Source organism: Tamandua tetradactyla, chromosome 11 (genome assembly GCF_023851605.1).
Source record: "Tamandua tetradactyla isolate mTamTet1 chromosome 11, mTamTet1.pri, whole genome shotgun sequence".
Taxonomy (NCBI): domain Eukaryota; kingdom Metazoa; phylum Chordata; class Mammalia; order Pilosa; family Myrmecophagidae; genus Tamandua; species Tamandua tetradactyla.
The window spans coordinates 58,862,602-58,877,161 of record NC_135337.1 but is presented as its reverse complement, the minus strand read 5'-3'; the positions used below and the strand labels follow the sequence as shown (position 1 = coordinate 58,877,161).

The 14,560-nt window shown below is 41.9% G+C and overlaps 1 protein-coding gene across 2 annotated transcripts in view; it reads right to left on the bottom strand.

Moving 5' to 3' along the window:
* Positions 1-14,560, bottom strand: part of SLC35D1 (solute carrier family 35 member D1) — a 94,144-nt gene that overhangs the window by 56,747 nt on the left and 22,837 nt on the right. Inside the window, exon 12 of one of the 2 annotated variants that reach the window (XM_077120680.1) lies at positions 11,606-14,395. The exons of the other annotated variant lie outside the window; for it this stretch is intronic. Within the exon in view, the coding sequence (XP_076976795.1) occupies positions 14,308-14,395 (88 nt within the window). The 3' untranslated portion in view covers positions 11,606-14,307. Of the gene's footprint in view, positions 1-11,605; positions 14,396-14,560 lie in introns of those variants that run through there. 2 annotated transcript variants of the gene reach the window in all.

The following is a 14,560-nucleotide window of genomic DNA, read 5'->3' as shown; positions in this document are numbered from 1 at the left end:
GCCCGCCACTTCCTCCTTCTTCAACGGACAAAAACAGGAAGTGCCCTTCCCCCGCCCTCAATGGGGAAAGCCCCTGGCCGCCATTTTGCGTCGCTGCCCTGCCCTGTCCGCCATCTTATGATCCCACTGCCCCGCCCCGTCCGCCATCTTGTAATGGCACCACGCCCATTAACCCAGCCCCTTGACCGTCCGCTACGCCAGCAGCGATCTCAGCCGACCCCTGGCACCCCCCCCCAGCAATTCTGCCTGCAATATAAGCCCCAAGCCCCTCTCTCACACTAACCCCTTCGCGCACGTGCTGCCCGCTCCCCAGCAGCCAAACACCATTGTCTGGCTACTCGATGCGAGACAGACCAACCTCTTAATTCGCAACAACACAAGCATGCAAGTCCTTCTAGAGGAATTTACTGGTGACTTTGATAATCACTACCCAGTCACCGACTGCTTCAAGGGATCGCCCACCTGCCCTTCAATAACCCCTCTCACCCATTCCCCTCATCAGCTCCCTTCCCTAATTCTACCACAGTCTTCACGGACGCATCTAAAACCAAATTCGCTCTTATAGCCTTCCACCCTAATAGGGACGACCCTGCCCACTTTACACATATCAATAACCACTCTGTCCAAGTCGGCAAAATTCTCGCCGTAACGCAAGTGCTTCACATTTACCGGCAGCAATCATTAAACATCTTCATTGACAGCCTATACACCTTTCAAGTTTGCCGCGTCATCGCCCTCACTGCCTTCTTCCCTGGGCCCTCCGCCATTGATGACGCACTCCTTGAGCGCCGCCAAGCGCCTTGGTTCATTGCACACATCCGCAGCCACTCCGGCCTCCCCGGACCGCTTGCGGCTGGCAATGAAGCAGCTGATAAAGCAGTCTCTGTCTCAGCTGCCAACACACTCAGTGATTCCATTAATGCTGCCAACACACTCGGTGATTCCATTAATACAGCCAAACAACTCCACTCCAGGTTTCATTTTTCAGCCAACTCCCTACATCATCTTTGCGGTCTGCCCAAGGAAACCTGCAAACATATAGTTCACAGCTGCGCCACTTGTGCGCCTTTTGCGCCACTAGGGCCTCTGCAGCCGCAAGGAGTCAATCCCCGTGGCCTTAAGCCCAATGCCACATGACAAATGGATGTTACCCACATCTCTTCCTTCGGGCGTCTTAAATATCTGCATGTCATTATAGACACTTATTCAAGCATGTGCTATGCTGTCCCCCTACCGGGAGAAACTGCCAAACATTGCATCAAGGCACTTCACCAAGGAATTCTCTTTATGGGAATTCCCTGGGACTTAAAGACGGACAATGGCCCTGCCTACCGCAGCGCCTCCTTCTCAGCCTTCCTGCGCCTCTATAACATCACCCACCACTTTGGAATCCCTTATAACCCGCAGGGACAGGCTATGGTAGAATCTTTAAATCGCAGGCTAAAAATCCAAATTGAAAAGGAAAGGGATAATCTCCCCCAGGCCTCACCAGGCGATCTGATCACAGCTGCCCTAATACACCTCAACTTACTCACATTTGATAAAGAAGGACTATCTCCCCTGCCTAAACACTGGGGACCTTCGTACAGGCCTTCCCTGGTCCCTTCAGTTCACTGGCGTGACCCAGCCACCAATACGTGGCAAGGGCCCGCCCCTCTCCTTGCCCAGGGGCGTGGTTTTGCTTGTGTCTTTCCAGAGAATGGACCGCAGCCAATCTGGATCCCCGGAAGGAACATTCGTCCGGCCACGGCGACCAAGCAGACGCCACCGACGCAGAATGCGAGCCCTGAAGAAGAAGTTGGAGAAAATGCACCTTGAACAGCCCTCAGAAAAGAAAAATTCACAATCGTCACTGCCGTCATCGACCACCAGACGCCTGCGCCGTCGGGCAAGGTGCCTGGTTTGGCAAATGACGCAAGCAGTCCTTGAAGAAGACGACCCGGAAAACAGCCCTCGAGCTCAAAAAAAGGCAACTCCTCCGCCTATATGACGGAGCTCGAGAGCGTTGCGGTAACCCCTCCCCTAGCTTAAAGCAAATTCTTCTAATAATGCTTACGCTTCTCCCCACAGCATCCGCAGCGGCACCCAGAGAACTTTGGGCAGCAGTGCAGAACCCCCCTGGAGTCCTTTTCAACACCCCCGATAGCCCCCTTTTTCCCTCATTACAGCTTAACGACTGCTCACTCCGCCTCCCTTGTAACCCCTATCTTCTGCCCAGTCAAGCCCCACTTAATGTCTCTCTTTCTCCACCCCACTCAGCGCTCCTTTTCATTCTCAAGGACGAGGACTCCCAGGTGGATATCTGCCCTCCTTCCTTCCCTAATTGCCTTTTTTTACAGGAAATAACCATTGTGGACTACGTCAAAAACAAAACGTGTAATTCCAAAACGTGTCGAACGTGTACTTATAAAACGTGTCCTTACTCCTGCTATTTAGCCTACACCCTTGATGCTACTTGGTGGTACCCGGAAAACCTCACGGCTAAACACCCATCACCGCCACACCACACTTCTGCCACGCGCAAGCACACCGTTCCGCCAACTAATCCCTGTCCTATACCCCACTGGACTAAAACGACCACTTTCGATTCCCTCCCACTTAGCCATTTCACCTGGTATCGCTATTACTACCCTCTCCCCTATAATCAAAATCCTTCCTTCTCCCTCTATTCTTCATATGCTGCTAACGAATCGAATCTTGCAGGTTTCGGCTTACCCGCATTTGTTGACAATTACTTATGTGGCAAATATGCCTGCCTCGACCTCTGCCCCCTCTCCGGCGTCAAGCTGCTCAGATTAGGTACCGCCTATGCCACCCCTACTTGCGCCCGGAAAAACAGGCAGCAACCGAGCGGCCCAATCTATAACCCCTTGCTTATATCTGCTATCAACATCTCCACTGCAGTTCATCTCGCCCCGCCCTTCTTCTATCTTTGCCCCAACATAACTCTCCTTCAAAACTGTGTTCTCGCTAACTTTTGGAACGTTTCATATCCTTATGCGTTTATTGTGTTGCAGCCCCGTCTGATATGGATCCCCCTGAACGCCTCCACCTGGGTAGCCCCGCAACTCCCCTATCCTTTCAGAACCGAAGAGCTGTCCTCATTCTTCCGCCACGAGACTTCGGGATTTCTGCCGCGATTGCTGCCGCTGTCGTCGCATCTCTAGCCGCCGCTACTACAGCTGCTGTCGCCCTCACCAGAACCTCCACCACCGCGGAAGTCATCAACAACCTCACTCGTACAGCTGCCGGTGCACTCGGCAATCAAGAAGACCTAAACCTTCTAATGCACCACTCCATCTTCAATCTACAGCAGCAGATGGACCTAATTGCCCAAGACATCGAAGCCCTCTACGACATAGCTTTTTCCACGTGTGATGGACGATGCCCCTTTTCCAGCCTCTGTGTTACCCCTGTCCTTGTTAATCACTCCCAACCCCGCCTCACTTTGTGTGACTGGATCTTTACGGCTTATAATGAATCTTTCTGGAATCATACCCACCAACTCCAAGCTCACATACTTGCTCTAGAAAAAACAATTATCCCTAAAGTCTCTGCCTCCATTCTCTCTGACCTAACGAAAAAATTCTCTTCTTTCTTCAAACCCTCGAACCTCATCTTCTATGGAATCCTATTACTTGCCCTAATTGTCGTTCTTATTATGTTCAAATGCATATATAGACAACTCTCCCACCACAGACAACAAACTAAACTTCTTGCTCTAGCAGCTCTCGAACTTCAAAACCCCTTCGCGGATGCAGGCCATCGCCAGCAGGCACAGGTATGGTTAGCGAGTGTTGCCCACCGTAAGGACTAATCACCCTTTGGGAGCGTGGCTCATGCATATGCTGGCTCATCCGCATGAGCCCCACAGGCGCCCGCGGGCCACCTGCACCTGCGGCCAGCCTCGCCCCTCCCCTTATCTTTTTTACTCTCTCTTCCTCTCCTATTAAACAAAAGGGAGGAATTGCCAGATGTAATTTCGGCCCCGTTCCTCTAGCTCTCTGCCTAGCAACATATTCAAGCTATTCCATTGGACCTTTCTGCTCTCAGCTCACCCAATCCCTCGCTGCCACCCCTTAGCCTCCTCACCAATCACACAGCGTGCCTCCCCTGGCCCCCCCCCCCCCATTTCCGCCACACCACTATATAAAGCTCTGTACTTCCTCTAATAAATGTTCTGGTGCACATGCCTTGCCAGCTCCTCCAGTTCCCGCGAGTCGTTCTTCGTCTCGCGCGCCCTCCAGACCTTCGAGTCCCCTGGACCGGTCGGCTACCGAGTTCCCCCGTCTCGCTGCAAGGAAGACCCCAGGCGGGAGCTAGGGAAAGCTCCTGCAACACTACAAATATAAATAAGTTCTGCATGAACTAGTTCAAAGAAAATAATCCTGTACAAAGAGTTCATAATATTGGGGTATAGGAGGAAAACTACTATTGTATATTACGGGCTATTTTTAACAGGAAGACATCAACAGTATCACAGCAATATAAGGGTAAATAATGGGGGAGGTGGGACAAGAGTTAAGGGGAGGTTTGGATTTTCTATTTGGTGATGATGTATTTATTGATTATTTTTCTGTTGGGAGCAATGAAAATTGTCTAAAATTGGGAGTATGAAGGACTGTTGACTTTGGACATTATACATGATGTCCAATGGATGGAGGTGGCTGAAGGATACACTGACTGAGAAATAAAATGGTGAACTGTGGTGTATACATATGATCAAATATTGTGCTGCTACAGAAAGAAACAAAGTCGTGGGGCATGCAACACTGTGACTGAATGTGCAGGTGATGCAAAATAAGCCAGAAACAAAAGAGGAAATAATGTATAGTCTTATTTAGAAAATAATTGCAAGGAAATTGGGGCCTAGATTGTCAGCTCTCATAGCCGTCACATTTCATCCAGAGCTGTAATTTTTATTCTAGATATGGAGAAGCTGTGCTATATATGTATAACCTATTATTTCACTGGAACTCTTGGTACCTGTGTAACATCTAAGACTCAGAGTTCTGCAGTACTGAGGGTCAGCACTGCAACATACAACTGTTAAAGAAATTGAAAAAGAGATCAGGCTGCAGTTAGAGATAAGAATGAAGCCGGATGAGATTTCGTTGCTTTATCCAGGTTAGCGTGATGCCCCAACAAATCCCAGAATGATATGGACAGTGAGTAAAGAAGTATCTGCAGGGTCCCCTTAGGGGGATGAGGAGAAAGGGGGGCAGATTCAGCTTCCCCATTTGGAGAATTTCTCACAAGCAGTGGGGACAACCAAATAAACAGGTCAAGACCCCAATCTTGGGGTTCACCCCTATGAAACTTATTCCTGTCAAGGATAGGCTAAGCCTACTTAAAACAATGGCTAAGAGTCACCCCCAGAGAACCTCTCTTGTTGCTTAGATGTGTCCTTTCTCTCTCTAAGCTGACATAGTAAGTGAACCCACTGCCCTCCTCCCCTATGTGGGACATGACTCCCAGGGTTGTAAATCTCCCTGGCAACGTGGGACAGAAATCCCAGGATAAGCTGGGACCTGGCATCAAGGGATTGAGAAAACCTTCTTGACCAAAAGGGGGAAGAAAGAAATGAGAAAAAATAAAGTGTCAGTGGCTGAGAGATTTCAAACAGAGTCAAGAGGTTATGCTGGAGGTTATTCTTACACATGATATAGATATCCCTTTTCAGTTTATGGTGTATTTGAGTGGCTAAAGGGAAGTACATGAAACCGTAGAGCTGTGTTCCAGTAAGCCTTGTTTCCTGAAGATGACTGTATGAAGACAAAGCGTTTACAATGTCACTGTGTGACTGCAAAAACCCTGTGTCTAATCTTCCCTTTATCTACAGTATGGACAGATGAGTAAAAAATATGGATAAAAAATATATAAAACAATAGGGGGAACAAAGGTTAAAATATATTGAGTGGATGGAATTACTAGTGGTCAATGAGAGGGAGAGGTAAGGGGTATGGTATGTATGAGTTTTTTCTTTTTTCCTCTTTTTCTGGAGTGATACAAATGTTCTAAAAAATGATCATGGTGATGAATATACAAGTATGTAATGATACTATGAGCCACTGATTGTACACCATGTACGGAATGTTTCTATGTTAAGAATGGTTATGCTCAACCCGGCGGCGTGTCCGGCCGTGCCACGGTGGCCCGGCGGATCTTTCCCGCTCCCCGTTCCTCCCGACCCCTCCACCCGCTCTCCCTCCCCTGCCGTCCCCCTCGCTCCCTTAAAAAAAAAACAAAAAAAAAAAGAATGGTTATGTTTGTATGTTGTTTATCAACAAAAATATTTTTTAAAAAAAGCAAAGCCGATTGGGTTGGGACTAAGGTAATTCAGATTACGAGTAAGGAAGACATTGTATTTTAGAACTTCACCTACTATATGAGACCAGAGAAAGAGAGGTTTATTTTGTCCAGAACCTAAATTTTCTGTAGCACATAATCTAACTCTACCTGTCTGAATAGATCATTTAAATAACCCAAACACAGGGAGCCCAGATGGGAATGAGAGCTTATAATTCTATATAGTTTAATGCAATGCCTGGATACATTCTAGAGTATGTTGACCAGATAATCAAAAAATACTGGCAAAGTCCCCTGAGAGATGGGAGAAAAAATACGGAACTATTAAACTTTACCACTAGGGAAATCCCTGATAATGTCTCAAACATTAGGAACTCCCAAGTCAATAGGCCAAGGTCTTGATCTTGAGGCTTACTCCTGTGAAGCTTATTTATATAGTGAAGCTTAGCCTACCTATAGTTATGCCTAAGAGTTACTTCCTAGGACCCCTTTTGTTGCTCAGATGTGGCCTCTCCCTCTTTAAGCCCAACTTTGTAAGTGAAATCATTACCCTCCCCACTACGTGGGATCTAACATCTAGGGATGAAAGTCTTCCTGTCAATGTGGGATATGACTCCCAGGGATAAGCCCAGCCCTGGTATCGTGGGATCCACAATGCCTTCCTGACCAGAAGGGGGAAAAGAATTGTAACAAATAAGGTATTGGTGGCAGAGAAAGTTCAAATAGAGTCGAGTAACTACTCTGAAGGCTACTCTTATGCAAGTTTCAGCTAGACATTGATGCTTACTATGGTTTGCCAAACCCCAACCAAAACCACTCCTGCCAACCCTATACAACAGCTAGGGCTTTATCTGAGATTCTACAAAGATCCCATACACTATGATTACTTTCCAGAAACCTGCAACCTCCAGGTGGGTTCCTAGGCCAGGAAAGTGCTGAAACCCAGAGGGCCCAGCTGCTCCAGAACATCAAGTTTCATCCCTCTATCCCATATTATCACAGCCCTTTCCAAGATTAAAAAGTTAGAATGGGCATAGCCCAAATACCCCTAAAGACGGAGAAAGATCAAAGGAGGAAGTGGAGTTATAACAAAGAAGATAGGATTTTACAAATGAGTATGATTGTTGAACCATAATAATATTGATATTTGTTTTAGTTTCCAGTGCCTTGGAGAAGCTAGAAGTAAAAACCTAAAATTGTGAAAATATAAACCAGACCAAATTCTGAGGTCTGTTCTACAACTAACTGTGGCAGTGTGCTTTGAAATTTGTTGCTTTTCTGTATATATGTTATTTTTCTAAATAAAAAAAAATGATTACACACGTGTAGGTATGTATGTTTTTTTTTCTAATTTCAAGCAATTCTCCATCTGCCTACTATTCAGACCACAGCACTTTCAACTATTAATTCACAAAGACCTGCTGTGGCAGACCTAGCCAGGAAACAAGTAGAAGAACATAAAAGATAAAACTATAGTTCCCTGCAGACAGAAACCCACAGCCTAACTGGGAAGTGCTGCATATTACTATTGCATTTGTTCTGAGACACCTCTGACCTTCAAAAGTAATATAAACACAACTCACCTCTCCTAAACCTATAGCCATGAACACATTCACTAGCCTAAGACAGCTAAATATACATTCTATAAATATATACTAAATGCCTTCAGTAGCAACCCCGTGACCAGGAAACAAGAATCCTAATATCCAGGCTGCCAAATCCTCAGGCTCTCTCTGTCTTACTTTGTAATTGACATGTTTGTCCATGTGCTTAACCAAGAAGCTCTGCTTCTTAGCTCAGACCCTACCTTCTATATGTAAAACAATCTGTATCTAAACATATGAACCAATAAAATTAGACTCCTACTGCTATTTCCTCACACACAATTCCTACCAAGTAAATGAAGTTGGACTTCCAGGTACATTCATTGCACAGAAACCAGGGATACGTCATCTTAACTCCCAAAACAGAGCTGCTAGGAGCCTTTTCCCATTATCCTCAGCAGCCAAATAAAGCAGAGCTATGTCGTTCCTGTATCTGTCACCATTTACAGCTTTCGAAGCTGCCATTTACAAAGCTCTATGAAGTGGGGAAAATTACTTCATCTCTCTGAGACTTAGTTAACTCATCTGTGAAATGGCGATTATAATACCACCTTTACAGGACAGACGTGAGGATTACATTATATAATTATACAATTTAATATTAATTAAAAATGGGGATTATAATACTACCTTTACAGGACAGATGTGAGGATTAAATTATATAATTATACAATTTAATATTAATTAAATTGTATAACAATGACTTATTCATAGTCATATATTACGTATTCTATGTGCTACATACAACATATGATTTACATTCATGAATATATATGTATTTAAAAATTAATTATATACCAGGACAACAGGTGGTTACAAAAGGTTAAACTAATATACAATAGCCATCTAACAGGGGTACAAGTCAAAATGCTAAGACCCACCAGGAGCTAAAACCATCAAAAAGCAGAAAGAAGAAAGGGTTTTGGCAGATGCTGCTGCTCCGCATCCTCATGGCAGCACATTCCATTCAGCAGAAAATCAAGGAGTCCCGAGTATACTAAGGCCTTCCTGCTTTTGGTCATACCAAGAAGGCCTCCATTGCATTGCGCACAAAGAAGCCTTGACCCGAGTGCTGCTATCTGTAGTTTATTAGTAACTCTCAGAACATCTTCCTAGTTAGGTTCTCATCCTTCAACCGCCGTGAGACATTTAAGCACCTTATACTTGGGCACCAACCTACTTTACTTCATCAGTACTACCCTGGGAAGTCTTTCTCTAGCCTTACTGGAAATGCTTACAACTCACCTCCCTCATCCCCTGCCCATAACTGCATTTCCAGCTCCGTGCTTTTTCTCACGTAGTACTGGAATGGAATACCCACCCTCCTCTTCTCCACAAGCTCCAAGTCCCACCTACTCTTCAAGGTCTAGCCTGTTCCCTTTCCTCTGTCAAGTCTTCTAAGCAGCCGTCTATGTGATTTTAGTTTTGGGGACTACAGGCTTTATGACTGCCTGCCTGGTTAGCTACTTTGTAACACTTTTATGATGGCAGCTTTTGAAAGCTCTTTTGACAGAATATATAAAAAACATATAAAAAGTGCCTTGCCACTGCTGTTATTAATGCCATATAAATGCTTAATGTTATTATTAAAGCTATATAATTCCCATATTAAAAAACATTGCTATTAAAATAATCATTCCATACTCCCTTTCTCCTTTAGTCTAATTTCAACACAGTTGCTAGAGTGATCCTTATGTTAAAACCAATTAAGATCATGCCAATCTGTTCAAAATTCTCCAACAGCTTCCTGTGTCTCAAAATCGTTTTATCATGGCCAATAGGTCCTACCTAACCCTCCCCCCTACCCTGTTAACCACTGTGGCCTCACTCACTCTAGTCCAGTCACACTGGTCTTGTTGTTCCTGGAATACACCAGACACACTCCTACTTCAGGGCCTTTTGACTTGCTCTTCCCTCCAGAAAACAATGTGGTTCTTTCCCTCAACTCCTTTATGTCTTAGACAAAGTGTCACTTTCTTAGTAAACTCCCCAACCCCACTCCCACTCCAATGTTCCCTAGCCTGTTTTCTGCTTTTTCTCCAAACTACTTAACATTTTGTTAATGAAGAAAATATTTCACTCATTTTTCTTCATTTATTTTCTGTTTCCCCTGGAAAAAGGCATTTAAGGAAGCCAAAATTTATGTCTTGTGTCCTTACATCAGGAGAATCCTGGAACCGAAGAGGACCTACTTTTATATAAAATGTAGGAAGAACTTTCACCTACATAAAAAGATGGGATTACTTGGGAGAAAAAGCAGTCTGGAACTATGAAGCAATGTATACTTTTAAGGAAACAGGCAAAGGAGTCCTAAACGAGAAAATCATAGATTCAGGTGGCTGGATAGAGACAGCTTGACCAAAGTCCTCAGGAATCAACCTTAGAACTAGACTCTCAGGCTTACCATACCCCACCCCAGAGACTGGGCTTCAGCACTTCCCCATGTACCCTGGTCTGGCTTCTGAGGCTATAGCAAAACCATTTTGTTAGACAGAAGGAAACTGGCTTAAGATCATGCAACCAGTGTGATGGCATACCATGAAGGGATATGAAAACAAAATTAATTTATCCATCATAAATTAAGAATGAAGAATGAAGACTCGGGTGACAAATCATGGATCAATCACTTATCAGCTGGATGACATGGGGCAACTTTCTTAACCTCTTGTGTGAAATAGAATATTCACTGTACCTATCTCAGGGCTGATGTAAAGTTTAAGTACAGAGTATAAGGACAGTGTCTGGCACAGAGTAAGCAAAAAGAGTTGGCTAGTATTTTGTTATTATTATTACTATTGAATGCCTATCATGGACCAGGCACTGAAATGTAAACAAGATACACGGTTCCTGCCCTCAAATAGCTAATAATCTAGAAGTAACAATGGATACACATATAAGCAACTAAGCTAAGTTATATTCATTCAGTCACTTACTGAATGATAATATATTAAGGGGTGAGAACTTGGTTCTAGAATCCAGTGGACCTGAGTGAAAATTCTTATGTCATGACTTCTGGTTTTCTGACCTTAGCAGATCTATGAGGAAATGCACCATGTCTCTCTCAAAGCATAATGCTTGGCATACAGAAATAGTCTCAACATATCTATCTTCAGAATATATTCATGTTAATTATACTACTAAGCCTTATAGCCTTCACATTTATAAACAGTGATCATCAAAGAACCTCCAAAGTGTTGTAAAAATGCAGGCAGTTCAATGGAGAAAGGATGGTCTTTTCAACAAAAGCTGCCGGAACAACTGGTTATATATTTATATCTGATATAAAATGATTTTAAAACAGGAAACTGTTGGAGAATTTTGAACGGAGGTGTGGCATGATTGTTCAGATCAGACTAAAAGGAGGAGGGGAGGATGGAATGATTTTATATATGTGTGCGTGAATGCGTGTGGGGGGTGTGTGCATGTGTATATATATCCAAACACACAAAAAAACCTTGATCCAGGCCTCATACTATATACAAAAATTAATCCAAAATGAGTCTTATATCTAACTGTAAAATCTAAAATTATAAAACTTCTAGAAAAAAGCATAAGAGAAAATTTTTATGACTTTTGGGTAAGGACTTCTTAGAACACCAAATAAGTACAACCCTTAAAAGAAAAAATCGATAAAGAGGACTTCATAAAAGTTAAAATATTTTGTTCTTCAAATGAGTCTATTAAGAAAATGAGAAAGACAAGCCACAGACTGAGAAATGACATTTTATTTGAAAAGGACTTGCTTCTAGAAAGTATAAAGAACTCTCAAATTCAATAATAAGAAAACAAACAATACAATTTTTTAAAATGAACTAAAGGTTTGAATAGCTACTTTACCAAAGAATATATGGCAAATAAACCCAGGAAAAGATAATCAGCCACCATTAATCATTAGAAAAATCAAAACTACAATGAGATACCACTATAGCTTTCTTTATTAGAATGGCTAAAATGAAAAACAAACAAACAAAAAGCAAATCTAGCAATACCTAGGCTGGTTAGGATGTGGAGCAAACAGAACTCTCATACATTGCTAGTGGTCATACAAAATGGAACAGTTACTTGGAAAATAAAAGGGTACAAATTATGGATACAGGCAACAACACAAATATTATCTCAAATGTGGTATACTAAGTGAACGAAGTCACACTAAAACTTCATATACACGTATCATTTATATGACTTCTGAAAACTGTATAAATGGCAGGGGAAGGGGTTACAATGCAAAGGGGAAAAGGGAGAGTTTGAGAGGTTATGGGGTTGTTTTGTAAATAGATTACGGCAGTAGTAGTTAAAAGACTATATGCAAATGTCAAAACTTGAAGAACGTAAATGAATTCAACTTATTTAAATCATTGCTTAATTTTTTTAAAAAAAGAAGAGGGCAAAAAAAAAAAAGAATCATAAAGACAAGTTCCAGACATTCTAAGAATTCTAGCCTGGGCCGTTATGAGGCAATGATGTCATAATCTAGCAAGGCTACATTACTCAAACCAAAACCACAGGCCAAAGGCCAGCCTTTGAAGAAAGTACAGGAGCATGCTCTGTCACCACTCTACATTCTATTCCTTTCCCACCCTCTCTGCTGCTTTTTTAGGCTTGAATGAGCGAGCATTCAGGAACTGTCTGCTGGAAAAAGGCATTTAGGAGAGTTGTAGACAGCCAGATTCTCAATAGAGCCTTACTGGAAAACAATGTTCCTTACATCACAGAACCAAAGTTGGATGGAGCCTGGCAGCTAATCTTGTCAACCTCCTCCTTCTAGTACTTGAATCATACCAGAAAAGGGCTATTTAAATTTTTCTTAAAACAGCAAAGAAACCAGGCAAGGTAGAAGGGAGCTGTCTGAATCCAATTACAGAATCTTTTAACGATACAGTTCAATTACTGATTTCTTTCAAAGCACAGTTTGCTTAGGATGGACTGACACTATTTACAATTAAAGTGAAATCGAAAAAGCAGTCCCTTTAAGTTTGGTTTTTACATTGTTTTAAAAAAAATAGTAATTTCTACAACCTCTGATTCTGCTTACTGACTAGTGAACGATAAATCAAAAGAAATATAAACTACATAAACACAATTTTCATTTTAAAAAGGAAAGGTGGGAAAAAGAATTAAGACAATATTCTCTCTTTGCCAAAAGCTGGAAAGCACACTAACAAAAAGAGTACTTGACTAAGAGTCACAATACTTGGATTCTAACCCTAACTCTCCAAATAATTTGAAAGGTAACTGGCTGTCTAAGCACTTCACTAACTGTCCCTAGCCTTGTATTAAAACATGGATTAAAAAATATATATGGCATGCAAAACTTAATATAATAGAATATAAAAAAGCAATTAGATGGCGCTCGCCCATGCAAAAAAAAAAAAAAAAACAGTTAGAAATCATTAACAATACTATATAAGAACAATATCATTGACATCATTCATTATCTACTAGTCTTGAGAGTAAAATGGTACTGGCAAAACACATTAACCAGAACTATAATGCAATATGCAACACAAAAAGAAATTCAACTGGAAGAATTGTCAAGAAGTTGGTTTTGATATGCTATGCTGACCAAGCCATATGTTGTAACATTCCAACATATTGAGGCACCTAAAAAGTTTTAAAAGTAGATTTTAATGTGAAAAAAGATTCTTAGTCTTTCCTAAAAGATATTACATTATCTTTTAAGCTATTTGAACTGCAGAGATCTGAAAACGCAAGAAGCTTTTACTTCATTTTGGCCATTAGGTTGTTTTGAAGGGTGCCAAAAAAAGAAAATCAAGGCATCTCGGAGTCAGGTCTCTAGTAATTCTTTAAATCCAGACTGGTAGAAATGAATAAAACTCACTCCACATCCAAAATCAGAACTGGTTCACTATGTTGCCACTGATACTCTGGCCCTTCCCCACAAATATTAATAAAAGAACCTGAGATTTACTAAGTATAGGTGTCAAGAAGTCAACTAGGTATCTTACATTTATTAGATTATTTAATTCTAACAACACTAAAGAGACAGGTATATTCCCAACACATAAGATAACTGAAGCTCAGAAAGGATAAACTACCTGCCCAAAGTCACACATGTGGCAAGTGCCAGAACTGTAACTCCAAACTAAGTATGAGACTCAACTACTCATCTTCTTTCTGTAATACGCAATTCTCAGAAATATACAGCTACCCACCCTCCCACCAACTCCTACCCACACAAGTAACAAGTATTTATTCCTTTAAAAGACGGACAACAATAGTAACAAATAAATATTAGGGAAGGGACACAATGAATGATTAACCTGATAATAACAGTATTGATTCTCATGTTACTCAATAAGGAAATTAGAGTACATATTATCATTTGTGTGTTTTTTTTTTTTAACAATCCTTACAAAATTCACTAAGCAAATATTTACTGAGCAAGTACCAAAATCTGTTCTAGGAGCATAGGAGACATCAGTGAACAAAATAAGCAGAGATCCCATGGGGAGCTTATATTTCTAGCAGAGGAAGACAGAAAATAAGCAATAAATATAACAAATGAACAACTTACATAGGATATCTAGAAAGTTATTAAGTAATATAGAAAAAAGAAACAGAAAAGCAAAGTAAGAGGGCTTGGGAGTATTATAACAGGGAGAATAGGTTGCAATTTGTAAATCTTT